At 55.3% G+C, this 25,671-nt stretch overlaps 12 protein-coding genes across 12 annotated transcripts; 7 read left to right on the top strand and 5 right to left on the bottom strand.

Moving 5' to 3' along the window:
* Positions 1-66: 66 nt before the first annotated feature.
* On the top strand, positions 67-1,807 carry P168DRAFT_298675 (xenobiotic compound monooxygenase, DszA family; the record flags this gene model as incomplete). The annotated part of the gene is made up of 6 exons (XM_024838288.1): positions 67-174; positions 275-463; positions 552-799; positions 870-1,384; positions 1,417-1,644; positions 1,674-1,807. 6 exons carry the CDS (start codon positions 67-69, stop codon positions 1,805-1,807), a joined length of 1,422 nt encoding a protein of 473 aa, XP_024690583.1.
* Positions 1,808-4,419: 2,612 nt separating this feature from the next.
* On the top strand, positions 4,420-5,627 carry P168DRAFT_283756 (putative C2H2 finger domain protein; the record flags this gene model as incomplete). Its single annotated transcript, XM_024836081.1, has 2 exons — positions 4,420-5,502; positions 5,562-5,627. The coding sequence occupies 2 exons, from the start codon at positions 4,420-4,422 to the stop codon at positions 5,625-5,627; spliced, it is 1,149 nt and encodes a 382-aa protein (XP_024690582.1).
* Positions 5,628-5,799: 172 nt separating this feature from the next.
* On the bottom strand, positions 5,800-7,791 carry P168DRAFT_298673 (flavin-binding monooxygenase-like protein; the record flags this gene model as incomplete). The annotated part of the gene is made up of 2 exons (XM_024838287.1): positions 5,800-5,868; positions 5,929-7,791. The coding sequence occupies 2 exons, from the start codon at positions 7,789-7,791 to the stop codon at positions 5,800-5,802; spliced, it is 1,932 nt and encodes a 643-aa protein (XP_024690581.1).
* Positions 7,792-8,647: 856 nt separating this feature from the next.
* On the top strand, positions 8,648-10,222 carry P168DRAFT_333273 (uncharacterized protein). The gene is made up of 4 exons (XM_024841675.1): positions 8,648-9,208; positions 9,281-9,515; positions 9,582-9,695; positions 9,764-10,222. The coding sequence occupies exons 1-4, from the start codon at positions 8,829-8,831 to the stop codon at positions 10,133-10,135; spliced, it is 1,101 nt and encodes a 366-aa protein (XP_024690580.1). The 5' UTR covers positions 8,648-8,828; the 3' UTR covers positions 10,136-10,222.
* Positions 10,223-11,875: 1,653 nt separating this feature from the next.
* P168DRAFT_39503 (uncharacterized protein) lies at positions 11,876-12,339 on the top strand. Its single transcript, XM_024841920.1, has one exon. It carries the CDS (start codon positions 11,998-12,000, stop codon positions 12,253-12,255), a length of 258 nt encoding a protein of 85 aa, XP_024690579.1. The 5' UTR covers positions 11,876-11,997; the 3' UTR covers positions 12,256-12,339.
* On the top strand, positions 12,141-13,437 carry P168DRAFT_39494 (uncharacterized protein). The gene is made up of 2 exons (XM_024841918.1): positions 12,141-12,191; positions 12,299-13,437. Exon 2 carries the CDS (start codon positions 12,424-12,426, stop codon positions 13,213-13,215), a length of 792 nt encoding a protein of 263 aa, XP_024690578.1. The 5' UTR covers positions 12,141-12,191; positions 12,299-12,423; the 3' UTR covers positions 13,216-13,437.
* On the top strand, positions 13,288-14,436 carry P168DRAFT_39500 (ankyrin repeat domain-containing protein). Its single transcript, XM_024841919.1, has one exon. The coding sequence runs from the start codon at positions 13,660-13,662 to the stop codon at positions 14,341-14,343; it is 684 nt and encodes a 227-aa protein (XP_024690576.1). The 5' UTR covers positions 13,288-13,659; the 3' UTR covers positions 14,344-14,436.
* Positions 13,319-13,549, top strand: P168DRAFT_209815 (ankyrin repeat domain-containing protein; the record flags this gene model as incomplete). Its single annotated transcript, XM_024833046.1, has 1 exon — positions 13,319-13,549. A coding segment is annotated over one exon (231 nt), but the record flags the coding sequence as incomplete, so codon positions are not given.
* A 1,493-nt stretch (positions 14,437-15,929) lies between the features above and the next one.
* Positions 15,930-17,993, bottom strand: P168DRAFT_256981 (putative MFS lactose permease; the record flags this gene model as incomplete). Its single annotated transcript, XM_024834537.1, has 6 exons — positions 15,930-16,322; positions 16,411-16,835; positions 16,894-17,116; positions 17,178-17,527; positions 17,579-17,792; positions 17,859-17,993. The coding sequence occupies 6 exons, from the start codon at positions 17,991-17,993 to the stop codon at positions 16,056-16,058; spliced, it is 1,614 nt and encodes a 537-aa protein (XP_024690575.1). The 3' UTR covers positions 15,930-16,055.
* Positions 17,994-18,744: 751 nt separating this feature from the next.
* On the bottom strand, positions 18,745-19,732 carry P168DRAFT_333267 (uncharacterized protein; the record flags this gene model as incomplete). Its single annotated transcript, XM_024841674.1, has 2 exons — positions 19,050-19,732; positions 18,745-18,749 (listed from the first exon to the last, which is right to left on the bottom strand). The coding sequence occupies exons 1-2, from the start codon at positions 19,636-19,638 to the stop codon at positions 18,745-18,747; spliced, it is 594 nt and encodes a 197-aa protein (XP_024690574.1). The 5' UTR covers positions 19,639-19,732.
* A 222-nt stretch (positions 19,733-19,954) lies between these two features.
* On the bottom strand, positions 19,955-22,838 carry P168DRAFT_39483 (uncharacterized protein). The gene is made up of 3 exons (XM_024841917.1): positions 21,996-22,838; positions 20,831-21,910; positions 19,955-20,773 (listed from the first exon to the last, which is right to left on the bottom strand). The coding sequence occupies exons 1-3, from the start codon at positions 22,601-22,603 to the stop codon at positions 20,032-20,034; spliced, it is 2,430 nt and encodes an 809-aa protein (XP_024690573.1). The 5' UTR covers positions 22,604-22,838; the 3' UTR covers positions 19,955-20,031.
* A 272-nt stretch (positions 22,839-23,110) lies between these two features.
* Positions 23,111-25,524, bottom strand: P168DRAFT_272812 (ankyrin; the record flags this gene model as incomplete). The annotated part of the gene is made up of 2 exons (XM_024835337.1): positions 24,188-25,524; positions 23,111-23,854 (listed from the first exon to the last, which is right to left on the bottom strand). Exons 1-2 carry the CDS (start codon positions 25,070-25,072, stop codon positions 23,111-23,113), a joined length of 1,629 nt encoding a protein of 542 aa, XP_024690572.1. The 5' UTR covers positions 25,073-25,524.
* Between the last annotated feature and the right edge of the window lie 147 nt (positions 25,525-25,671).

Below are 25,671 nucleotides of genomic sequence, written 5' to 3'. Positions count from 1 at the left end.
CAACAATTGAGTATCTACTACACAGAAAATATCACCCCATCAAACACAGCAACAGCACAACTGACAATGGGCGACATTCGACCCCCAACCCCGGACAACAGCCCCAAGAAACAGATCCTCCTCAATGCGTTTGACATGTGTACTGTGGGACACTTATCGCCGGGACAATGGAAGGTAATCTCTTCCAATACATCTATAAAACTCTCTGTATATAAATCCATATATAGATGGATAAATATATATAAGTCAAACCAAGCTAAAAGCCACCAACCAGAACCCATCCGACCGCTCCGCCACAAAGCGCAAACTCAGCTACTGGACGGACCTGGCTAAGCTTCTCGAGCGCGGGGGGTTCAACGCCCTGTTCTTGGCTGACACCTACGGCGGGTACGATACCTACGAGGGAAAGCTAGACGAGTGTATTCGGCGGGGGGCGCAGTGGCCTGTTACGGACCCGACTATTGTATGTTCCTTACATGCTTATTATACTCCTTATTGTCTTTCGTCTTTGACGAAAAGTGAAAAGAAAAAGAAGGATCTAATGAATCTAGCCCATCTCCGCCATGGCAGCCGTGACGAAGAACCTCGCCTTCGGCATCACGGCATCAACCTCCTTCGAGCCGCCATTCCTACTGGCGAAACGCTTCTCAACGCTCGACCATCTGACGGACGGCCGCATCGGATGGAACATCGTCACGTCGTGGAAGAAAGCCGCGTTCAAGGCGATCGGGCTGGACTCACCGATTGAGCACGACGAGCGGTATGCGCAGGCGGACGAGTACATGCGGGTTGTTTACAAGTATTTACCCTCTCTCTATATACCCCCCTCCTCTGAAAAAAAGTAAGTCAAAGGCTAAGATCCTAAAAAGGCTGTGGGAATCATCCTGGGCCGCAGACGCCATAAACCCGACCCCATCAACAGACACCTACGCCGACCCATCCAAAATCCGCCCCATTAACCACAAAGGCAAATACTTCCAGCTCAACACGCCGCACATCGTCGACCCCTCACCGCAGCGCACGCCCTTCCTCTTCCAAGCAGGCACCTCCAGCGCGGGATCCTCCTTCGCCGCCACACACGCGGAAGCGATCTTCGTCTCGGGCCACTCCGCGTCCGTCCTCCGGCCCAAAATCGCCCACATCCGCCAACTCGCCTCCGAACGCGGCCGCGACCCGCGCTCCATCAAAGTCTTCGCAACATTCACGCCGATAGTGGGCCGCACGGACGCCGAAGCAGCAGCGAAGTACGAGGCGGCGCGCGCGAACGCGTCCATCGTCGGCGGGCTGGTTCTGTTCTCGGGGTGGACGGGGATCGACATCTCGCGGATTCCGCTGGACCAGGAGATTACGGCGGGGGATTCGACGGAGGGGAACCGGATTACGAGTTTGATGGAGACGCTGACGGCGCCGCTGGAGGAAGCTGGGGGGGAGGGGGGAACAAGGGCGTGGACGCCGCGGCTGGTGGCGGAGCGGGCGGCTGTGGGGGCTTGGGGCCCGTTGGGGTGGGTTGTGCGGCGCGGGTGGCGGATGAGTTGGAGAGGTGGGTGCGCGAGGCGGACCTTGATGGGTTTAATCTGGGGTATGTGACTACGCCGGGGACGTTTGAGGAGGTCGTGGAGTTGTTGATTCCGGAGTTGAGGCGGCGTGGGGTGTATGGGGAGGAGAAGGGGGAGGGGGAGGGGAAGGGCTGACGGCGCGGGAGAAGATCTACGGGGTGGGACAGCGCGAGCTCCGGGCGGATCACCCGGGGAGTCGGTACAAGTATGAGGTGTATCGTGAGGAGGGAGAAGAAGAGGAGGAGAGGTGATGTTGACGATGGCGGGATTAAGACTGCGCCACAGGAAGCGCCTTTCCAGGGAGGCGGCGCCACGGTCCGACGTGATCTCAATTGAGGATATCTTGTGCAAGGTCAGTATTATATAATACAGTTCTATATTATCCAGTATAGTCTCATGAATATTCCGTATATTATGTGGTAATTCCCATATTTTCATATCCTAAATATCCGACCGTTCCTACAATCCTACCAACTGGCAAATACTGGTCGGTTGTTTCATTGACGAAAATCGAAAGTCATAAAAAGTCATAAAAAGGCAAGAAGTATTGACGCGAGGGACTCCATGATGCATCACAGATGATCAAGTGGATGGTCTGACCCGGGTTCTGGAATGGTCTGGGTTGGCCCATCGCGATCAATAGTCTGGTCGATATGCTCGCTTGATTTGTCGAGGGGGGGAAGACAAAGGGCGAGATGTGATAGGCAGGGTTCGTCGGCTGTCAGGACTGAGAACCGTGGGTTGGTTCACATGATTCAGATGACTTATAAATAAACAGAAATAATGATAATAGTAATTTAATAGATAGATGTATAATCAATAAATAAATAAACAAATATGAAGAAGGAAGCATAAATAAAAAATAGTAAAAGGATAAATAGATCAAAATTGTGAGCCTGTTAAAAATATCTAATAATGTGTAATCAAGGCAGAAAGGAAATAAGGCAGAAAAGGAGAAAAACAGAGGAAAGAGGGGAATATTTCATTTTCTTACTTTGGATATTTCATAAAATCAATATCATAATTCAACCAAACTAGTCTCGTATTGTCCGAGCGATGCGACCCGGTTGGTCCAGGTGTGCATCCGTGCGGAGGCAATACGAGTTTCATTCTTTGTCTGATGGTTCAGGGGTTTTTTTGGGGCGATTCCTCAGATTGGTCTGAGAAGGATCCTCCCAAAGTTAGGTAGTATCCTCCCCTAGATCAGACCCTGTCTAACGGGGGTAAGTCCTAAGGGTACATCGTCTGTACTAATCCATCCACCTCCGTATAGTGACATGCTATATAGACGGGACACTTTTGAACTCCCAGTCGGACGATCAGGATCGTCCCAACTAAGCTTATTTGGCTCCACCATCCAGGGTCGATCAGTCAAACTGGTGATTCATCTTCCCAGCAAAAGGGGGGGGGGGAGGGGGGGGAGGGGAAGATCGATCGGATCTTCATGTGGATTTGAGGGATCCGTGGATGAACCGCTGTCAACCACGTGAGGAGTTCCCATCCAGACGATCCGGATGGATATCCATTACTCTCACCCTCGCCTGTACCAAAGGATCACCGAATGGGACCTCAGGAGTATACCTAGTAGTATGGTACAGTATGGTATAATATGGTACGGTATCAGCCGTACCAGACTACACCACTCAGTTCCAATCAATTCCATCCTTATAATCTTCTTTTTCCCCCGCAGGGCCAGACCGGTCGGGAAACTTTGATTTTATCTTCCCTCTTTCTCTCTCTCTCTCTCTCTCTCTCTCTCTCTCTCTTTTTCTCCTCCTTCTCTATCTCTAACTCTCTAACTCTCTCTCCTAACTCTCCTCTTCCTTCCCTCCTCTCCCTCTCTGGTTTCCTCCTCCATCCAACCCATCTTTCTTCCCCCTCCTTCCCTTCCCCGGTTCGAGTCGGATCGATCTGCTTCTTTTCCACTCGTCATTCATCCTTCTTTCCTCCCCGTGCATTCCTATTGAATCGTGTCATTCCCTCTTGGGCGTTGGACTGTTTGATCGGACGGGATTGGGTTGGAGAGTCAGGGTTGACTGATCATCACTATATATAACCTCTTCTGATTTGTTTGTTGTGTTTCGCTTTTCTTTTCGTTCCATTTCCTTTTTGGGTTTTTATCTTATTTTTCTATCATATTTTTTTTTTCTCTTTCTATTTTCTATCTTATTTTCTATCCTTTTTTTTTTTGCTTCTCAGTTTTTACTTTCATTTTCTATTTTTCTTATTCTATTTTATTTTGATTTTCCCTTCTCTCTTTCCTAATTTTTTTTTCCCTCTTTCCCTTTTTCCCTTCCTTTTCTCTTTCTTTTGAATCCTTTTATTAGTAAATACTCTCCCTGTCATCTGTCCGCTCCACTTCTTTCTCCTGTCGATCTTCATGCATCTCTGCCCACAACCCTTCCTTTCCGTTCCTCTAGATTGACCTGTTCGTTTGACCGTGATTGTCGTGGGTCCGACGCGATTTCGGGTCCCTGGTTTCCTCAGGCCATGTCTGGTTGATCGCCGCCTTCTGTTTCTTTTTCTTTGATCCCAGTCATCCTTACTTTTTCAGGATATGACTCTCTCTTAATCCATCATTCTCACCCATCTGTCATCCTCTGCACTCGGTTTCATCGGTCGCACGACGCGATCATCGCCCCTCCTGGATCCTCCCGTCGTCTCGGGGGGCCTGTCTGGCAACGGCAGCAGCAGCAACAACAACAACAACAACAGCAGCAATAACAGCCACCGCTTCTGGGCGTTGGGAGCTGATCCCACGCTTGTCCCCTACGGGTCCATTTCGGCGGCTGGTGTGGAGTTGTTCCCGTCCGTGTCGCGCGACGCACCCGCCAATCTGGCGGCTCTCGCGATCCCCCCCGCGATGGGGTCGGCGCTGGAGGCGCTGAACCCGTCGCCGCCACCGCCTCTAAGCGCCCGACGGCCCGCCGCGCCCGCGCTGCCCAGCTTCGAACTTCCAGCACCCTCCTTCAACCCCCTCCCCGTCAAGTACCCGTCCGCTTCAGCCGTCAACCCGGGCAGTGTCAGCAGTCTTCTGGACCCGATCCCGGCAGCGCACCACCACCAGCAACACACCCAACCGCCACACCAGCCCGATTCCGCCGCCCCGCCCGTCACCACCGCCTCCACTGCCGCCTCCACCCCGGGAGACACCTATTGGGCCCACACCCCTTACGGTTCCCGGTCGTCGTGGCCCACCTTCTCCCATCCCAACGCGTTCGTCCGTCCGCCCCATCAACCGCAGTCGTCACACCACACGACCTCCCCCCCGGGAGTCGAGTCGATCTCCCCGTCGTACGACCTGCACCAGCTCCCTCCCTTCCACCAGCAACCACCGCCGTCGTCGTCCCACCATCACCACCAACCCCATCACCCGCATCATCCAACCGCGTTGTACGCGACCACGCCGGGTTCTGCCCCGCCGCCGCCGCCCCTGCCGTCCAACGACCCCTACATGACCAAGTCGTCGTCGGCGCCCAGCTTCGGGACGGGTCCCCTGCTGACCACCCCGCCGTACGGGTCGGGCCTCGGGGTGGGACGGGTGGCGTCGACGCCGCACGCGCCGCCGTACCACCTCAACCATCAGCGGCAGCCGTGGCCGTCATACTCGCTGCCGGCGATGACGGGCCCGGTGATGACCAACGTGCACAGCCCCGGCGGGCAGATGTCGCTGCTGGGCGGACTGCAGGCGGGGTTGCTGCCGGCTGGGTTTAACAGCGGGCACGTGGCGAGCATGCAACACATGTACCCGCATGCGCCGCCGGGGCACGGGCCGCACGGGCACGGGCCAGGACCGACGACGGACCGGCCGTTCAAGTGCGACCAGTGTCCGCAGAGCTTCAACCGAAACCACGATCTCAAGCGACACAAGCGGATCCATCTGTCGGTGAAACCGTTTCCGTGCAACCATTGCGACAAGAGTTTTTCCCGAAAGGATGCGTTGAAGGTAGCCCTCCTCTCTCTCTATCTCTTTACTAGTAAAGATAAGAAACTAATACTGTATAGCGACATGTTCTCGTCAAAGGCTGCGGCAAAGACAGCAAGACGGATCACGTCAAGGAGGAGGGTTAGGGTCAGCGGAGAATGATGTAGTGTTTACTGTCTATTCTTGTATTGTATTTCATAGCGAGTACGTGAGACGTAGGCGTTGGGATGAACATAACTTGCAGGAATCAGCATTATTAGTATATAATATCGTACATCTTTATATCCTTCTTGGCTCATATCTTGCCTCTTCCTTGACTCATACCTGAGCCTCCTCAACCCTAATCTCAACCACAGCCTCCTTGTGAGCCTCCTTCTTAGCCTCAGTCTCATCATGCACATCAACCACCACATCCGAAGACCCCCCAACAACCGAAGTCCCATTAACCCGAATCCACTCCCCAAGCAAACCCACATAATCCTCCATCCCATAACTCTTCACCACCCTCCCAAAGATCCCACTCTTCCTCTCCCAACCCACCCCCAGATCCCTCAACAAAAGATCCACATACGGCAGCGCATCGAACACAAAGTCCGGATTCCGCGCGCCAAATCCACCGGGGTATCTCAGTTTCCCGAACTCGGTATGCAAAGCCGTCTCCCACAGCACATCGACCTCATCGAACTTCAGGTCCCGCCCGGCAGAGCTGAGTTCGCTCTGGACGGTGGCGCGCACGTCGGCGGGGCAGGATTCCCACTGGTGCATGCGCAGCTTGTTGCTGAAGTGCGCTGCGATCCAGAGGGACTGCGCTTGGGCCAGCATGGTGGTGTTGATTGTCATGGCGAGGCCCATGAAGGCGATGTTGTGCGTGTTTAGGAGAGAGGGCGGCACCATGAAGCGGGTGAGGCGCATGGGATGGGAGGCGGAGGCCGGCGCGTTGGATGCGAGGGGGGTGTAGGTTGATGCGGATTTTTTGGGAGGGGGGGTGGCGAGGCGCGGGAAGCGGGTGAGGATGTTCTCGGTTGCGGCGGTGACCATGCTTGAGGGGATGGGGTCGGGGTCGGAGGGGAAGCCGAGGGTTGTTGTTTCGGGGGAGCGGAGGTGGAAGGCGATGGGCGGGGAGTGCGCTTGCCAGCCTGTTGCGAGGACGAGGGCGTCGGCGTTGAGGGTTGTGGGGGTGGCGGGGTCGGAGGGGAAGGAGGGGGAGGAGGTGTCGGTGTCGGTGGGGGTGGACGGGTCGGTGGCGTTGGCGAGGGTGATGGTGCCGTCTGAGGAGAGGGAGGTGATGCGGTCGATGTGGATGGAGACGAGGGAGTCCGGGGCGGTCAGCAGGGAGAAGAAGTCCTGCTTGTAGTTGAGGATGGAGAGGCCCGAGGCGATCCAGAAGGGGGAGATCCAGGGTCGGAGCTTGGCTGTCTCCGGGTGGGCGTCGTAGTTGTTGGCGGAGACGACGTCCGACTCAAGGGTGCTCCAGAAGGCGTCGACGATGGCGCGGCCGATGCGCGTGTTGTGCAGGAGGGAGCGCGCGGTGGGGCTGCCGTCGGCGGGGCCCCAGATGCACGGCGAGAACCAGGTGAGGAGGCGCGTGGTGACGAGCTTCTCGAGCCAGCGCTTCATGGGGGTCACGTAGGGGGGCGCCATCCAGGTTGGGCCGTGGCCGTTGTCGCGGATGATCCACTCGACTTTGCAGCCTGCTGTGGCGGCGGCGTAGACGGCGTCCCAGGCGGATTTGGTGCCGCCGTAGACGGCGATGGTCTTGCCGGCGTGCAGGATCTGGTCCTGTTGCACGCGCAGGCTGCTGATGTGGAGGATGGGGCGCTCGAAGGTTTCTTGGCCGGCCAGGGTCGGCATGTAGGGCTTGGAGGTGATGCCGGTGCAGACGACGAGCTTTTTGGTGCTGATGGTGCTGGTGGACTCATCGGTGGTGCTGCGCGTGCGCAGGATCCAGCCGTCCTTGTCGTCGGCTTGCTGCTCGGCGTCTGTGACGGCTGTGGAGAGCCGGATGCAGGATGCGATGTTGAAGTGCTCCACGAAGCGCTCCATGTATTGCTGGATGACGGCGCCGGGGATGTGCTCGCCTTCCTTCACGCCGAACGAGTCGTCCATGGGAAAGTCGCTATACTCGTAGGTGCCGCGCATGTTGTTGGACTTGACGCCGGAGTAGAGGCGGTGTTTGGCCCAGACGCCACCGATGGACGACGAGTCATCTAGCAGGAGGAGGGAGGCGTCGGGGTGGGTTTCGCGCATGGTGCGCAGGGCCGCGAGGCCGGCCCATCCGGCGCCTACGATGGTGATGTCTTTTTGCTCCATGGTTGCGTTGGGTGTCCTTGTTGAGAAGGAGGACAGGGGTGGTGAAAGGACGGATATATGTTCCTGGAAAGAGAAACGAAAGAGAAAATAGGGGAGGAAAAAGGGAGGAAGAAGAACCCGGAGTGGGGGACGTGAGGGGCGTGAAGAGGAGGGTCGGATACATCCCCGAGGCTAGCAAGGGCAAACTTGAGCTGGGGGTGGACGATCACAGCACAAAACGTGTCTAATTTCTTTTATTCCCCGACGTTGAACAAGCTAATAACCGGCTAACGTCGAACCGTCGGTGGTGGATCACAACAGACCCTGTTGGAGTTGACATTGAGGCGGCTGGGAATGTTCTAATGCGAGGTCAGTTAGGGCTAGCTGGCCTGATTGGTCTTATATCGAACCCCCCTGTGGGGCAACGGTTGACACGACACGCTCCACAACAACCATTGGATCCGACGAGTTTAGCAGCAGTCCGGTCCGGTATCTCATTTGATCCTCTTCGTCCTGCAGAAAAATATTGGGTGCTGACGGGGTACAACTAATCCCCGACCTGCATGGTTCCGAATCCTTCGAAGATGGTGTCTCCACCCGCTGTCTCACCATCTCATTCTATTGCTATTTCCATCGTAGCCCTTCGCCTAGCCCACTGCAACAGGAGGCCACCGTTGGCCTCGACCCGCTCATGCGGAACGTTTTCTACTGCCTACTCCGGACATTGCCATCCCGAAGGAGTGGATGCTCCTGTACCGGGCATCTTGTCCCCTGGAAGGGGCCAGCTAGTCTGTCCGTCACAATCTGCAATCCTGCTCCCTGCGCCGATCAGAATGCGCCAGCATAGCGGCAGTTGGATATTAAGTCGTCGGGCTGTGTCCGAGCATGACATCTACTTAAAACATCCCCCCCCATGCTGACTACCTTGCTTTTGGACTGTGGCCAGATGCCGTTTGAACCCACCCTCGTTTGACCTTATTCAGGCCTATCATTCTATAGACCCTCATCTGATATCGGAAAAGAAACAGGGAAGAAGGAAAAGACGAAGACGAGGAGCAATGTCCGCTCAAGAGGACTTCATCGTCGAGGCGTTCACCCTCCTCGCCCTCGCCGTCCTCTTCATCATACTCCGCATGGTCTCCCGATGGATCATCACCGGTCCCAAGAACTTCCAAGTCGATGACTACCTGATGCCGCTGGCCGCCGTGGTCTACGGGTTTGAGACAGGGGCCGCCTACTGCGTCGGTGCCTGGTGGCACGGACTCGCCAACAATGCCATGACCGACGACCAGCGCAAGGCGCTCTCGCTCACTCCCGAGAGCCCGGAGTTTGCAATGCGCGTGGGAGGGTCCAAGACGCAGGTCATCGGGTGGTCTCTGTATACGTCGTTGTTGTGGTTGCTGAAGGCTTGCATGGCTGTTTTTTATTCGCGATTGACGTGTGTTCTTCTCTCCTAACTGCGGTTATCTTGCTATACAGCAACATCTGGTCATAATACTAATGGATATAGAATCGGCCTGGTCAACATGCGTCGTCGCATTCACATCGCATACGTTATGATCGGCGCAAGCTACATCGCCGTCATCTGCTCCATTCTGTTCGGCTGCTTTCCCATGCACAAGAACTGGCAGATCTATCCCGACCCAGGGAACTACTGCCAACCGGCCGTGTCTCACATCGACGTCTACGTGACGGTGGTTCTGAACGTCTTGACAGATATTTACCTGATTTCGATTCCGCTGCCGGTATTCCTCTACACCTATCCATCCCCTCCTATTTTATACTGGGCATAAATAAACTAACAAAATCAGGTCCTCTTCAAAGCCCGCCTCCCCATCCGCGAAAAATGCGAACTCCTCCTCATGTTCAGCGGAGGTATCTTCGTCATGACAGCCGGTATTCTCCGCTGTGTGTTGATCGTGACTGTTCGTTTCCCCCACACCTCTGTCTCCAGTACAATGCAATCAACATACTAATCTATATGTACGTACAGGCTGGCGCAGACGGCGCCCAACAAGCCGGCAGCTGGGCCTGCCGCGAGACCTTCGTCGCCGTCATCATCGGCAACCTCCCCATGGTCTACCCACTCATCCGCCGCGGCCTGCGTCGCGCCGGCCTGGTCGTGTCCTCCCACGGACCCAGCTCCTACGGTCGCAACTACGAGCTGTCGGGGGCCCCGGGTGGGTACTCGTCGACGGCGCACAGCGGAAAGAAGAAGCGGTTCCGGCACCCGTTGGCGCATGGGGAGTCGAACTGGCAGACGATCAGTGGGGAGGAGCGGTTGGTGGGGGGCAAGGGGCTAGACGCTCCTTACGACGGACGGGGCATTAAAGTCGTGAATGAGACGATTGTGGAGAGGGAATGATTTTGCCCCTCTCTCTTTCTCCCCCTTTTCTTTTATTTTTGACTACATCTTTCTCTGGTTTTTGTTTGCGGTTATCTTAGATGTTATGTCTTTTGTGGATGGTGTTCTTGATATTCGGCTGGGTTGGATATTGATTGCTCTTTATACAACTATTAATTAGACATCAAACGACTGTATGGCATGACCTGTACGTTTCAACAACCCTTCAACCTCATCCATCCCACGGGGTACCAGACAAACCACTGAACAACCCACAAAACCCCCATTCCCCTCCATATTTCGTAAAAACCAGCAAGGCAAAATCAAGTACAAGCCCCTTAATCTCAACCTCGCTACCTACCAATTACAAATGATAAATAACTTGGAGTAAGTGAAGCCCCACCCAGACCAACCCCAACAGCGGCCAACCCAAGACAGGAAACGATATTCAACATCATTTTCCGAAACAGGACACAGTCGAGAGGTTCGGATAAGCCGCCCGCCATCCGTCTCGGGAAGTCTGGGATCCACTCTCGTCGCATCAAGGGGCGGAGGGGAGCTCCGATGCCGGGGCCGGATTTACTGGGCTGGATAGGGGACTAGACTGGGACTCGTGGTGTATACTAGCTTACTGCAGGATTTTTGCAAGATCGGAGATTGACGGATTCCAGGGCCCAGGATAAAGTTCGGGACATTGTCTTGGAGGGTCGGTTAGTTTGGCAGGCTTTGAAGCTACTGCTCGACATGTAGACACCGGTAAAGTATAATAGATTGGTCCCCGTACCGGCGTTCTTCAATCTCGGCTAGATGATGTGGCGAGATTGTGGAGGAAGATACAATTTCGATTGCGATAAGAGAAGGGGTTAGTTCTAATTATATCTTGGTTAGAACCATGTGGATATAAGGCTGTTAAATTATGACTACTGTCCTACTTGTACTGGTTTAGCTTGAGAATGTCTATAGGGCTAACCTGTTTGAGAGGAGTGTGGAAAATTCTGCAGACTAGACCCTGTGTCGATCTATGGACTCCGTGGAGATGTTGTCGACCCTTTTTCCAGTCTGTGGAAAGGGAAATAATGCTAGGTAGTAGGTACTGTAGTCCAAGGATGATAGGGTTCGAATATATTAGGAAGAATCGCCACTCCGCTGCAAAGGATGGCATGGCGATTTTGCGCTCTGTTTGTAATTGTATCTATATTGAGACAGGATATAGGTGTTCCTAATGCTGTTTTATTTATATTGTAAATTTATTGTTGCTGAACAGTGAATGGTGAACATGTTCAGCGCATGTCACCTGATTTCCAGGGTTCTTTCCCCACAGATTCCATTTTGCTCTTCGTGTTTTGCAACTACTTCACTCGTCTGCAACTGCGGATGTCTACCTAAATAATCATCAAAATTATCAATTGACTGACTGTTTCCCTTGGTTTTTTTCTCATATTGTTCAATACTCTACTGACATGTTCCAAAAGCAATTATATTAACACCTATACAAAAACCCGTCATATCTTGCTATCTTACTACTAACTACATTCGTATTCACCCACAGATTGTCATAGGTTCTGCTCATCTGGTTATGAAGACCATTGTGGGCTCTTCCCTGCATCCACCTCCCTGATGTAAAGTACGCAAGATCAGTCGAGGAGAATCCACTGGACTTACCAGGGTCAGCCTTAGAAGCCCGGTGTGTAACATCGGACGAAAGACCATGTCAATAGAAGAACCCCGCTCTCCCGAGGTTGCCATATATCTGACGTCTGCCTTGAAGCTGACCCGCGACGGTCAACTTGGAGGTAGAGCCGGCCAGACACCTTTTGTCCGACCTCTTATGAATCATCCCGAGTGGTGATCCCCGTCTTCCTTTTCGTTATTTTGAATATGAAATGCCGAACCCCCTGCGCAGGTGGATACCAGGCTCAAAATCAAGTCCCAAGAAAGAAGTCCAGCCACCGCCACCCCCAGGAAGCGACGCAGAATCCCAGCAGGGGCAGAGACGGTCGCATGGATCGTCAAGCGACGTAGAGTATCCATACGGTCATCAACTGTCGCCTAAACCATCCAGCGACGCAATAGATCGGTACGGACTGACACTGCTGCGTGGACTGCCGGACGAGGCTGGATTCTCCATTGAGCACTACTGATATAAACCAGCGGCATTCTTCATCTGCTAATGAGTTGGCGTAGTATTGTCTTTGTTCACGGTTTGACCGGGTTCCCCTTCAAGACGTGGTACAATCCAGAGACAAACTTTCACTGGCCGTTCAGCGGGCTAACCATAGACACGGCTCGCGTTTTCGCTCTCGGATACGATGCAGACGTGGCCAGCATTTGGCAGTCAGTCTCCCAGCCGGGGATCGATAACCATGCGCAGAATCTGCTCGGTGCCCTGGCAAGGTTTAGAGATGACACGCAGTCTATTCGTTCGCGTGATAAAGTCCGCGGACTATCTCGTCCATCAAACAGCCAGGGAATTCCTGATGAATTCGGAGAATCCGGAGAGTGAAAGCGTAGAGGCGCCGTGGAAGGGGTTCCTCCGTCTCGTGGAATCGAACATTATCCTGGCGGAGCGATACATCTGGTACCTGCTGCTTGTTTCGTTTGAGACCGAGCTCCTGGAACACACATTGGTTCGTGACAATGTCGACCCCTCCGAAGGTCCTTGCCCGGGATACATTATCCGCCAGTACCTGAGCAAGTACGACTTCTTATCATACTCCGCATTGTCCTGGGCCACCCACTTTCGAGAAGCTGATATCCGCGCGCACTCAGCAACTTCGCAGCTGTCATGCGACCTGTGTAACACGCGGATGAAGCGTTTCCAACTGTGGCTACAGATCTACAAGCTGCTGAGCACAGAAACGACCCGGTGTTCTATGCACAACACGGACCTCCAGGTGCGGTGCCACTTTGAACACGAACGCGCCGAGTCATTCAGGAAGGCGATCATCCCTCTCCATATAGCAACCAAGATCGGCTCCGCGGCCGTGGTAAATTTGCTACTACGGAGTAGGCTGGGGACGCTAGGGACTCAGAGAATCGCACCCCGTTGCATTACGCCTGCGGTGGGGGGATCTCTGAAACCAAGGTCGGTCTGCTCTTGAACGCGGGCGCAGACCTGACGGCACGGACCGTAGGCGGACAGACGGCCCTCAACCACGCTGTAATGTTAATTCGTAGGAAAATGCGACACTATTGATTCTCTGAGGCGCCAACGTGAACACCCAAGACGACGGCGGGCAAACCCCATTGCACCAGGCAGCTCTGCACGGACTGGAAGAGATCGTGGATATTCTGATACGAAGCGGAGCAGATATTGATGCGATGACTGCAGGTCACGAAACCGCACTGCACCTAGCCTGTGTGAACGGCCACGCTGCCGTGATTGATGTCCTTCTGAAAGCCAGGGCTGATGTGACCGCACAATTAAACCGAGGATCGCCAATACACTTGTCACTGGGGCGCTTGTCGACCGAACCAACAACGCACCTATTACTCACCCAAGGGCCCACATCGATGACAGAGAACTCGACGGAGTAACCCCTCTGATGTTCGCTGTTGACCTCAGACAAGACCCCCTCATAGAGCTTCTAGTCCGTGGTGGGGCAAACGTGGACGCAGTGCCCACGCCCAGCAGAAAGACGGCGCTCCACATCGCTGCTCAGCAGGGTCTGGACGTCACCACCCTCCAAATATTAATGGACCACGGAGCAGAGCTCAATGCTAGGGGCGAGCGGCCCCAAGGTGAGACTCCGTTGCACATCGCAGCCCAGCACGGCCAGCACACCGCTGTACAGTTCTTGCTCGCGTCAGGAGCGGACGTGCGGGCTTGCGACGCCAATGGCGAGACGGTGCTGCACCGCGCTGCCGTTCCCTGGGAGGCAAGTGTGGCAATGTGGCTTCTGGACCAAGGCGCCGATATTGACGCCACGACACATGACGACACGACGCTCTCGTTGACGGCCCTCTGTGGGGAGAACAAGGCGGTCGAGGCTAAGATACAGGAAGGCGCCTCCAGCGACGATGTCAACCGAGCGCTGCTCTTCGCAGCTGGCGGTGGTCATGTCGGTGTGATGGAGACTCTGGTCCGTGCTGGAGCTTACTCGGAACATGAGCAGAATCGTGTCCGTTATATATGTTTGCAGAGAGAAACCAGGTGTCCGCGGTACAGTGGCTGTGCGCAGCTGGTGCTGATATCATGGCGCGAAATGATAGAAGTGAGATGGCCTTAAATGCTGCTTGTTTTGGGGGGTATTTGGAAGTTGTCGAAGTGCTTCATGAGGCGACATAATCTGGGGTCGGTTCTGTATGGCTTCCTTGATTTTTGATGAAAGATGTCCGATGCGAGAACGAGAGATGGCGTGCTTGGAAACTAGCATGAATTGTCTGATATATTGCTATAATTCTTAGTATATACCATGATACGCAACTCGAGTGTTACAGCTATCGAAGTCGCGAACTGGCAAGAAAGAGTATTCTATGATATCGCTCAATCTGGACAAGAAGCATTCTATACAGACTTCAGATGAAAACGGGGGCTGATACCGCCAGTCAATTCTACCATCCAAGACGTCCTAGAACCACCAGCGTATCTTACCTAGCAAGCACCATCCTCTTGACCAGCCCAGCCAGCCCAGCCCATCAATAAGCCCTAAACTCGCCATCTCCTACATCTCCACGCACTTCGCGCCAACAGGACAATCACACAAGCAAGCCTCCTATCACTCAAATGCCTCCCCAACACCCTCACCCACCCACCTCCTCATCCTCTCCCCACTCACTCACACACACCTCACAACCCACCTCTCCTACCCCCTCCATCACCGCCCACCTCCACATCATGCAAGCCATCACCTGAACACTCACTCCCGGCGCCCACCCTCATGGCACTAACTAGTAGCCACCACACCAACCAACTTCGTCGCGGGCCTGGCCCTCTTCACCGTCAAGTGGGGGGGTGGGGTGTTTACCCCGCGCTGCGTAGTCTGGTCCCGGCTCCTGTGCTGGTGGAGCCAATGCGTGTTGGTGTGTTGAACTCCGGGACTAGGTTTTCCCAGGGTGTGGTTTTTGCCGGGGTGTTTTAGTTGGCGGGACGGAGCGGGGTGGTGGTGGTGGTGGTGGTGGGGGATGGGCGTTGGGCTTGTGGTTTGGGGTCTGGGGTTACTGGGGGTGGTTACGCTTTTGGTGGGTGGGAGATTGGAGTTGGGGTTTGATTTTACTGTAGATATATATAGTTGTTGGCATGGTATCTATATATGGTGTAGATGAGCCAGTAGCCAGATAAATAGATGCACATTTACTATATTTCACGGATATAATCGACGTGCAAAATTACAGTCCTAACCAAGGATTTTCCAGATACTAAGTACCCAGAATAACCCATCCCCAACCCAATCAGTATATATCCCATACCCATAATAAGTCCAGCATATAGTGCAGTATTACCCAGCGGGGTCACCTCCCACCCCAAACACCCCACCCACATCAAACGCCCTAAATTCTCCCCTCATCTCGAATAGTCAACCAGCGTACTCCTGAAAGCAATGATCATCACCATACTATATCCCCTACAGTGAAAACTTCCACCACTAGCATCAAGACCCACGTGTTTGATCTGGTGTTGAATAAATTGTATGCGGGTAGATCCGGGGGTTGATTTTATGATTAGTATTTGTGGGTCTGTGGGGAATCATTATCTTTGCTTTTTCGGTTCTTTTTCTTGATGGATTGATTGATTGTGTACATAGAAAATGTTGATTGTGGTATATGTATAACATTTTTGAGATAGTAAAAACAAAGTAGAAAGAATAAAGATCGACATCACTCATCCATAGTCCCCGAGTCAAACCAATGGTCGTATATACCATCATCATACCAATGCCCCAACACCCCAAATCCAGCCCTACCCAACCACCCACCCTAAGTTTTCAAGCTTCAAGAAGCACTAACTAACAGTCTTCACCTCCGTAACCTCATCCCCAGCGACGAAAATCGCATCCTTCTGCAAACTCGCCTTGACGGGATTCTTCTGCGAGAAGATCGTAGTCAGCTCCTCCAGGGTGCGTTTGCTCGTCTCCACGAACAGGAAGTAAATGACGAGCACTTCGAGCGTGTCCCAGAAGATGAACAGGAAGTAGTATTTCCAGCCGGCGCCGGAGAACGCGATCCCCGTCACGAAGGTGTTGTAGAAGGAGGCGATGTTGACGAAGAACTATCATCATTTATCTGTTAGTTGCTTTTCACAGCGAGGGTAGGCAGTAAAGATAGTGAAAAGAAGGGGAAAGAAGGGAAAGACATACATTATTCATCCCCATCCCCTTCGCCCGACTCTCATACCGCAAACACTCAACCGGATACATCGCCTGATTAGGCGTCCAGCCAGCGGAGTAAATGAATCCAAAGACAAAGATCATAGCGATCTGCGCGCGCGCAGTGACGCTGCTCTTCGCGATCGGCCCGTCCGGCCCCTCAACGACATTCGTGGCGTTCAGCGCCGTGACGATCGAAAACAGCAGCACGACCAGCGTCGTCGAGATCAGCAGCTGCGGGCGACGGCCCACCTTGTCGGTGATGAGGGCGCCGAAGACTGCGCCGACGAACTGCACCACGTTCTGGATCCCCTGCAGCATGAGCTGCGTGTTGTTGCTTGTGATTCCGGCGCCGCGCAGCATCTGCGGGTAGTAGTAGGAGACGGGGCCGTTGCCGGACCATTGGCCGAAGAAGGCTACTTACGTTAGACTTGTTTTTGCCATGAGGGTGTAGGGAGGAAAGGGGGGTTTTACCCATGAAAATGACTAGCATGGAGCGGTAGCGGGTTTCGCGAGAGTTGAACAGCTCGCGGTAGTCCCACCAGCGCTTGTCGGATCCCGTGTTGGAGATGTCTTCGACCATTTCGCGGTACTCGAGCTGCACGATGGGGGAGTTGCGGTCGCCTTCGCCGTGGTATTCGGTGAGGACTTTGAGGGCGTCTTCGTGTTTGTCTTGGGAGATGAGCCAGCGGGGGGACTATCCAATTAGCATATATGATAGAAGAAAAAGAGAGAGATAAGAAGAGAGAGAGAGATACCTCAGGCAAAGTAAAACAAAAAATCAACACCAGCCCCGAGAAAATCATCTGCAGCCAGACGGGAATCCGCCAACTCATCGTCCCTTCCATCTCGCTCGTCTTCCAGGGAATGAACGTCCCGGGAATACCGCCACCAAACCACAGCACGTTATACAAACCCGTCATGGCACCACGATACGAAGGATGGGCAATCTCCGAGACGTACGCCGGACCGGCGGTGGCAGAGGTCGCGACGCCAAACCCCAGAATGAAGCGACCGGCCATGAAGCCGCCCAGGTTGTGGCAGGACGCTTGGACGACTGTGCCGATGATGATGAAGACGGCGCCGAGGGCCATTCCGACGCGGCGGCCTATTACTTTAGTATCTCTAAGAACGTTATATGGGGCAAGGGGGGGAATACCTTTGAAATCAGTAAACGGCCCCGCAGCGAACGACCCCACTATATTCCCAATAGTATAAATGGCATACACGATGCCGGTGGAAGGAGTACCCTCCGTCGGATCGAAGCCAAAATACTCGCGGTACTGGGGATAGCTGTTGATGGAGCCCATGAGGGAGCCATCGTAGCCGTTGATACAGGAGTTGAGCATGGCGACGCCGATACACCAGTAGAGCTGTCACGGCGTCAGCCTGATGATCCACGCCTCGAAAATGGCAGAGAAAGAGAATGAGAGACCAACCTTGAGCATACTCTTGCTCAACAGTTTCGGCTTCTGCTGCAGCGTCGCAACCGCCAACGCGGCATTGTTGACGCCGTGGATCTGCGCATCTGGTGCGCTGTCGAAACGCGAAACGGTCTCTTCTTTGTCCTTCATGGTGGTGGTAGTGACCGACCGTCCGACAAGATCAATCAAGATGGGTGGGTGGGTGGGGTGGGGTCCAGAGGAAATCTGGGGCTAGGGGAGATATTATAGTTCCTTATTTTTCATTCTTTATTCTTGATTTATTCCTAAGGTGGGCACATGTGATGTGCACAGCACAGACGTTTACCCATCAGGCTGAACGGCGACCTTGCAAAGGAAATAGAAATCCCTGGAGGAAAATCCCTGGGGGGAAAAAACCCCAGGTGTTGAACATCCTGGCAACATCCCTGTCGAGGGAAATGAGGTCCGTACTGGATAGGGAAGCTCATCTCGGTAAGGTAGTGTTTGTGGCGTCTCGATTGGGATGGGGGTTTTTTTTCCCTTGCTGTTCCTGCGTGTATGAATTTCAGGCGTGGATTGGACTGGGCATCATCCTTTGGCTGGACTGGAGCACGAGCGCTCAGACAGCAAAAAGGCTGGTGTGGCTGCATGGTGGATATCACTATTGTCACTACATGTTGATATTTGAAATCCAGGCTGACAGGAGAGACATGCGGGCCGCGCATCCGACTGCGTCCTTATAATGATTGATAATATAGATCAGGATAATGAGATTGTTCCGGTGCACCAATGGCGGTGGAGTGGAGGGAAAACGGTCCTAGACCCCGCAACGAAGCTGGTGTAGATTGGTGGGATTTCTCGAGTTATTTGCGCTAGGAATGAGTTGGAGAGTTCGAGACTCCGTCTGTAGGAGAAGTATTCTCTATCCTAGTCAGTATCAGTATTAGTACAAGAACACCATCCAGCTAACCATCCAACCCAACCAGCCTAAATACCTCCATCCAGTAACCAACCAAGTAGACCAACCAAGTACCTAGAATACAACCAAACCGAACCCAACCAATCCAAACCAACCAACCAAATCCAAAAACTCTCAAACATATATAGAAAACCATCAAAAAAAATCAAGAAAACCCCCCCATATTCCCCCTAATCCCCCCCATCTCCTCCCTCGAAACATACAAACTCAACCCCCCCGTCCCCCCCCAACACTATCAACAATCTCACTCCCCACCCCATCCTCCCCCTCCCCACCAGCAAGCACCAACCTCGCGCCCCCCGCAAACCCCCTCGCCACCCACTCCGGCCCCTCCCTCCCCGGAACCCTCCCCTCCCAAAACCCCTCATAACAAGACATGCTACTCCCATACAGCAGCGGGTTGAACCCATTGCACACGGCGTCCGGGATGTGCAAGACATCATGGAGTTCGAGGACGTTAGTATCGGTGGGTGCGGGGCCGGTCTGGACTGCGACGCGCACGGTGCCGAGTCCGGCGACGTGGAGTTCGGAGCTCGGGTCGAAGATGTTGTTGGAGAGGGTTTGGGTGGTGCGGCGGTAGGTTTGCGGGAGGAAGGTGGTGTAGTCGCGGGCGTAGTGCGTGTTGCCTTGGACGACCATCCAGTCTTTGGTGGGGGGTTTGGTTGTGGTGGTTGTGCGGGTGCGTTTTTCGGTGGGGGCTTCGGTTTGGAGGGCTGTGGTTGTAGTGGATGGGTTATGGGTATGGGGGTCAGGATAGGACTGGTCGTCGTCGGCGAGGAAGTCGTCTAGGGTGCGCGTGCGGAGCGTACTCGTCGTCGACGGGTTTGAGAGGTCCATTGTGTTGGTTTTCGCTGGTGTAGTTGACCAATTGGTGTTTTGAGGTGACGGGGCGTAGTATCAGTGAGTAGAGAGTAGTGTCAATGAGACAGATGAGATACAGCAAGACAATTGAAGTGGAGATGACGCGACGTGAGCTGGAAGCTGAAGACATCTAGGGCTTTGCGGCAGTATGCTGAAACCGGCAGGCGGTGGAGACCCACCGGGCAATCCGATCCGGTAGGTTGTCACGAGACATATCTGCCTGAGGTGTCTGTCTTTACCTATCTATACCTTGGTAGTATAAGCACTGATAAGTATTTGTAAATCAATCCACTCAATACTTCATAAAACAGCAGTAATCATTAAAATAAAGTATCAATAAATATAAACCATTAATAATAATAATATACATCAAGCATACAGCCGAATCCCACTCGGGGTGGCCACCTCCGCAGACGAAAAGCCGCACCGCGCATACCCAGCCTTCCCATCCCAGTCGCGGTCGTCCGCTGCCATCGGGTCATTCTCGATATCGATATCCGAAGCAGGCTCGTCGAACTCGCCCCACATGACTGGCCGCAGGGCCGCGTCGGGGTCGCCCCGGGGCGGATGGCATGCGGCGCTGATGGCGGCGCTGCAGTTGGCAGCGAGAGGGATCGAGATGGGGAGGCGGCGGGCGCCGAGGCCCAGAGCGATACAGACGGTCGCGAGGGATAGAACCAGGGTTAGGATGGCAGGGCGTCCGGAGAAGACGAACGTGCTGATGGGGCTGTCAACGCGCACGTCGCCGAATTTATCGTAGATGATGAATTGGGTGAAGAAGATGGTTTTGGAGAGTGTCCAGTGGAGGACGGTTGTCATCAGGAGGAGGGGAACTGCGTATTTGTAGGGCAGGCTGAGGTAGTATGTGGAGCGCTGGATGCCTCGTGGGTGGGATACGCGCAGCGGCATTCGTTGGAGGGCGTATTGGCTGTATTCATCGACGATGGCCATGCAGGTGAAGAGGTCGTCGTAGAAGAAGTAGAGGAGGGAGAGGGCGAGATGGGGCGTGTTAGATGCGAGGGCTTTCTTGCCGCTTAGTTCCCAGAATGAGGCATGTCGGGGGAGGTAGCCAATGAGGACGAAGCCCAGAAGTCCAAGGTAGGCAAGTGCACTGAGTTTGTTAGTTGTTGGACGATATACGGGCTGGAAAACCGGAAGAAAAACTTACAGGAGAACAGCCACCCCCCATTGGTACAAACTAGCCGCGTGGAACCACCGTTGTCCCTGTGGCAGCGCTTCCGGATAGCTGACCGTAGGATCACGCCTCGGCGGAGCCCGCTGGCGGAACAGCCACGGCAGCCACGGGGCTTCCCAGGCCCGTCCCACCGTCGACTTGGACATCATGCACTGGCCCGTCGTGGACGGGTCCGGGTTCGCCATGAACGACGCGATCGCATCGCCGACCGTGAGCAGCGCGCCGGGTTTGTCATGGCGCGCGATCAGGAACACGCACGCCACCTGGATCACACTGCACGCGAGGACCAGAAGCAGGCCTGCCGGCAGGATCGTCAGTTCGCAGTCTTCCGTGATCTTCTGGTTCAGACACCCGTCGACCTTGTACTGCGGGCTATTCAGCAAGTACGGGGTGGTCAGCGTGTCGAAAGCCTTCGCAGGTGTGCAGACCAGTCCCTGCTGCTGGATGACGGCGCGCTGCGCCCAGGTGGCATTGTTCCAGTGGGCCTCGCGGAGGAACTTCTGGAACCGCTCCAGGCCGGTATACGGCACCACCGACTCGGTGTAGTTGTTCAAGAGAAAGTCGTACATGGTCGCCAGGTCCTTTCGCATCTCCACGTCCACACCCATGGGAATCCCGTTGAGCAGGTGCGGGTTCATGGTGAAGGTCCCGTTGCGGATGGGGACGGTGACATTCCACTCGGGGATCTGCAACGGGACGAGGTCCGCCATCCAAGAGTCCGTTTCTGGCAGCGACCCTCCCGACGCATAGAAGAGGGAGCTGTTCTTCAGCTCGCTGGAGAGAAGCACCATAGTCCCCTGGCCGGTTCCGCAGAACTTGCAATCCGACAGCGGGTTGTCAAACTGCCGTCGACACGTCTCAGCATCAAGACGCTCAAACTGGCCGTTCTTCAACGCCGCATTAAACCCAGCCTTGTTCCACCCAAGCAGTCTCCCCAGACACCGATCAGGGCCCATCGAGTCCACCAACTGCTCATTAACCTCAGCATGAGCACTAGCCACAAAGGCATCGAACTGCTTTAGCGTTTTAGAAGAGTACACCGCGGAGTTGACCCTAACCAATTAGCCCAATCCAACCCATCAAACCACACCCAACACAAAAGCCCACGGGGGCGGGGGGGGAAAGAAGGCAAACTCACATCATATGAAACGGCACCGCGGCACTCACAACCCCCAAAACCAACAACCACCTCCTCCTCGACAACCTCCTCAAATTCCTCCACCCCAAACCCCCAATCACCCTCCAACACCTCCTCACATGCGCGCGATCGATCTCCGTCCGCGACGGCGCAGTCACCCACTGCAACGCATACACACAAGCCGCGACCGCAACACTCGCGACCGCATTCCCCAACAGATGGATCGCCGAATTCCACCCCTCAACGGCACCACACGAGCCCACATACACCGTCGCGCCGCCAGCCCCCTTACTGTGGAAGCGGGCGTAGGATAAGAGCGCGATTGTCGCTAGGAGCAGATTGACGAGCAGCGTTCCCGCGAGGACAGACGCCGCGAGGTCGATGCCCAGTCGGGGCATTTTGAAAATGGTGGTCGATTTTTGCGACGATGACGGGAACGAGGAGCGCCGCGTGGGCGAGTCCATCATCTGGATAGTGTCGCCGTCGCTATTTCTGCCGCTGGGATTATTCTCGTTTATGTTCTCGTTTTCGTTATCGGCGTGATTGATATTGTCGAACGAGGAGCTCAGGCCCGGGTGTCGAACGTGGTCATGACGGGATCCCCACATTACATTCCCCCCTTCCAGCTTATGACTGTTCCTCGAGTTCCTAAGAGTTCCTCGTTCTTCCCGCGGTGTGGGGTTCAAGATTCAGGTTTGAATGTCAGGTTGAATGACAGGTGGTTGAGGCTATCAGCGCGAGACCACCACGAGGTTGACTGGCAGTAAGCCGTAGATTAAGCAACTGAAATCTCTGCAGGTCGCTCGCCACTTCTTCAGGAGAACGCACGACGGAGAGAAAGTGAGACACGTTGGGAGAGAAGAGAAAAGACGCGGGAAGATCTGGTCTCGGGCGGTGTGGACACTAAGTCCTGTTTGGGCTTAGTGTTGATGGATCGGCACGTTACTGGATGAGTAATCCCTGCATAACTATGTCTGGGATAAGCTTCTATCAATCATACATCACATACTCCGTAAACACTCAGTTATGTAATTAGAAAAGCTTCTTCGCTCTATCAAACAGTCTGTGGTATCGCTCATGGCAGTCATCACGCAAATAACACCCCCTAGACAAAGCTACAACCCCATCTCGGCCATTCCCGACAAGATCGACTCCTGCGCCTCAATCATCAGCTCCACCGGGTCCAATCGCCCAAGCCCATCGCACCGCCCCCCGTGCTCCACCAACAACTGCACCAAGGACGCACCATCAGCACCATCGCGCTCCTCCGCCCACCGCACCAGTGACCGTCCGTCCTTGACGCGATTGGGGTCCGCGCCACGCGCAAGCAGCAAGCGCGCCATCTCGAGATTCCCCTGCTGGACCGCGAAAAACAGCGGCGTCCTGCCGTTGCGGGCGCTGCAGTTGACGTCGAGGGGCCAGCGCGCGAGCAGCGCGGATAGGAACTCGGTGTCGCCCTTGGCTGCCACCGCGAGGAGGAGCCGCCGCCCGCCGTCGTAGAGGTCTCTCATCGGGTCTGCGCCGTGCTCGATCAGCAGCCGGGCGATCTCGAAGGTCTCCCCCTCGGTGGAGTCCCACGATAGGGCTGCTCCGCGCAGGGCCGTGCGGAGGTTTGCCGGGCGCGAGGTGGCGCCGCTGTCGAGGAGCGCCCGCACGATCGGCGTGTCGGCTGCGTGCAGCGCCTGGGTTAGGGGTGTCGTGCCGCGCGGTGTGCGCGGCTGGTTTGGGTCGGCGCCATGCTGTAGGAGGGTGTTTACCGTTGAGGCGTTGCCTTGGTGTACGGCTGCGAAGAGCGCGGTGGTGCCGTTGTCGCTGGGGGCGTTGGGGTTTGCCCCGCCGTCCTCGAGCAGGACGAGTGCCTCGGGGATGCGGCCGTGGAGCACGGCGACGACGAGCAGGGGGCGCGGGCAGCCGGGGAGGTTGTGGACGACGTCGGCGCTCGCACCGCGGGCGAGTAGGAGCTTGATGGTGGCGATGGCGCGGGTCTGGTCGTCGTCGGTGCCGGGTCGGTTGCAGCCTGTGACGGCGTGCCAGAGAGGTGGTGGGGAGGGGCCCGTGAGGTGGGCGCCGCGGTCGAGGAGCAGGGCGGCGCAGCGGGGCGCCACGACGTTGGCGGCCCAGCCCAGTAGGGTGAAGCGGTTGGAGACGGTGGCCTCGAGGTCGGTGGTGCTGCGGTCGAGCAGGAGGGCGACGATGTTGTCGTGGTCGCCGTCCATGGCCAAAGTGGCGGCCGTGCGGTGAGTGTAGTCCTTCTCGGAGGGGTCGGCGCCGGCGTCGAGGAGCGCGCACACGGTGTCGTAGTCGCCGGATTGGGCGGCGGCCATCAGGGCCGTGCGTTCGCTGTGGTCGTGCGGGGCGACATCGGCGCCGGCGTCGAGGAGCGCGCGCACGGTGTCGTAGTGGCCGATCTGCGCGGCGCGCATCAGAGCGGTGCGGCCGCGACGGGCGGTATCGACAGTGGCGCCGCGAGCGAGGAGGGCCTTGACGGCGGCGAGGTGGCCCTTTGAAGCAGCGAGACTGACCGGAGTATTACAGTTCGTGCCGTGGGCCTCGATATCAGCACCCGCATCGAGGAGCATCTCCAGAGCGTCAACACGGCCTTGGTCAGCAGCAGCCATGATAGGGATCCGGTGGCAGCCATGCCGACGATGGACCTCCGCGCCGGCGTCAATGAGCAAGCGCATGATAGCCGTGTGGTTCATAGCGGCAGCGTAGAGGAGCGGCGAAGCGATGAGACGTGCGCGACCCTTGGTGATCTCCTGCTGGAGGTTTCGCGTGACGATGGAGGCATTCTCGACGGAGATCGCTGCGGGGAGGGTCGTCTCGCGCATACTGGTGCAGGCGTTGACGTCGGCTTTGAGACGGAGGAGTTTGCGCACGCTGGCTTCGTGGCCGTGGAGCGAGGCCCAGAGCAGGGCGCTGCTGTTGCCGTCTTCTACATTCAGCCGGTAAAGTTCTTCGTCGAGGGTTTCGTAGAGGCGGCGGCTGGTTTGGACGAGGGCATTCAGGTCGGACTGGTCGGTGAGGTTGCTCGTGATGGCGAGGAGGAGCTCGTTGGGGAGGGTTGTTAAGGCCATTAGCAGTTTTAATTAGGTATCGAGCAGATGAAAGACGAAAGTGAGGTTGAAGATGAGGGGTGGAAAAGACAAGCGCAGGTAGTAAGTTAACGAGTGGACGAGCAGCCAAATAAGCCCGCGGTTGAGATGCGGCTCTCTGTCACTCTCGAATCCTGATGTGGCTAGCAGACCTATCCAATCATGCCATGTCTCATCGCTTTTAAAGGGCATTCAACGTTCCTGTCTGACTCACGATCGAACGGGCGCGCCTGGTGCTTCGCCACTCGTGCGGGGTATGAGGCTGATGATCAGCCTACCGACAGCCTACCGGTGGCATTCAGGTCACCATCATTGGGCCATTCGTGGGCGATCCGGCAGGCAACCATGCCGACCAGCTGTATGTTGGATGTCAAGACCTGACCACGCGCCAATTGGTGCCTTGGGTGGAATGGTTAAGACATATGCTAGCCTAGTACACATCGCCGTTTTGTCAAGGTGTCTGTCCCGCTGGAGTCATAGGAGTGGGAATTAGGGCTCGCTCGGAGACCACTGCATCGGCTGTGTTACTCACGTCATCCTACGAAGTTTATACAAAATTTACAGAGAGCTACGTAGATGCA

This window comes from Aspergillus campestris, assembly GCF_002847485.1.
Source record: "Aspergillus campestris IBT 28561 chromosome Unknown P168scaffold_10, whole genome shotgun sequence".
NCBI classification, from domain to species: domain Eukaryota; kingdom Fungi; phylum Ascomycota; class Eurotiomycetes; order Eurotiales; family Aspergillaceae; genus Aspergillus; species Aspergillus campestris.
Note: the sequence above shows the minus strand (reverse complement) of the source record. Positions and strands in the feature narration are given on the sequence as shown.

What these genes read in the sequence shown, in the direction of transcription:
- P168DRAFT_333273 (XM_024841675.1), top strand. Translation starts at nt 8,829, where the DNA reads ATGTCCGCTCAAGAGGACTTCATCGTCGAGGCGTTCACCCTCCTCGCC. An exon ending in TGATTTCGATTCCGCTGCCG is followed by an intron (nt 9,516 to 9,581) that starts GTATTCCTCTAC and finishes TAACAAAATCAG; the next exon opens with GTCCTCTTCAAAGCCCGCCT. An exon ending in GCTGTGTGTTGATCGTGACT is followed by an intron (nt 9,696 to 9,763) that starts GTTCGTTTCCCC and finishes ATGTACGTACAG; the next exon opens with GCTGGCGCAGACGGCGCCCA.
- P168DRAFT_39503 (XM_024841920.1), top strand. Translation starts at nt 11,998, where the DNA reads ATGCCGAACCCCCTGCGCAGGTGGATACCAGGCTCAAAATCAAGTCCC.
- P168DRAFT_39494 (XM_024841918.1), top strand. Translation starts at nt 12,424, where the DNA reads ATGCAGACGTGGCCAGCATTTGGCAGTCAGTCTCCCAGCCGGGGATCG.
- P168DRAFT_39500 (XM_024841919.1), top strand. Translation starts at nt 13,660, where the DNA reads ATGTTCGCTGTTGACCTCAGACAAGACCCCCTCATAGAGCTTCTAGTC.
- P168DRAFT_39483 (XM_024841917.1), bottom strand. Translation starts at nt 22,603, where the DNA reads ATGTGGGGATCCCGTCATGACCACGTTCGACACCCGGGCCTGAGCTCC. An exon ending in GCGGTGCCGTTTCATATGAT is followed by an intron (nt 21,911 to 21,995) that starts GTGAGTTTGCCT and finishes CTAATTGGTTAG; the next exon opens with GGTCAACTCCGCGGTGTACT. An exon ending in TGGGGGGTGGCTGTTCTCCT is followed by an intron (nt 20,774 to 20,830) that starts GTAAGTTTTTCT and finishes TAACAAACTCAG; the next exon opens with TGCACTTGCCTACCTTGGAC.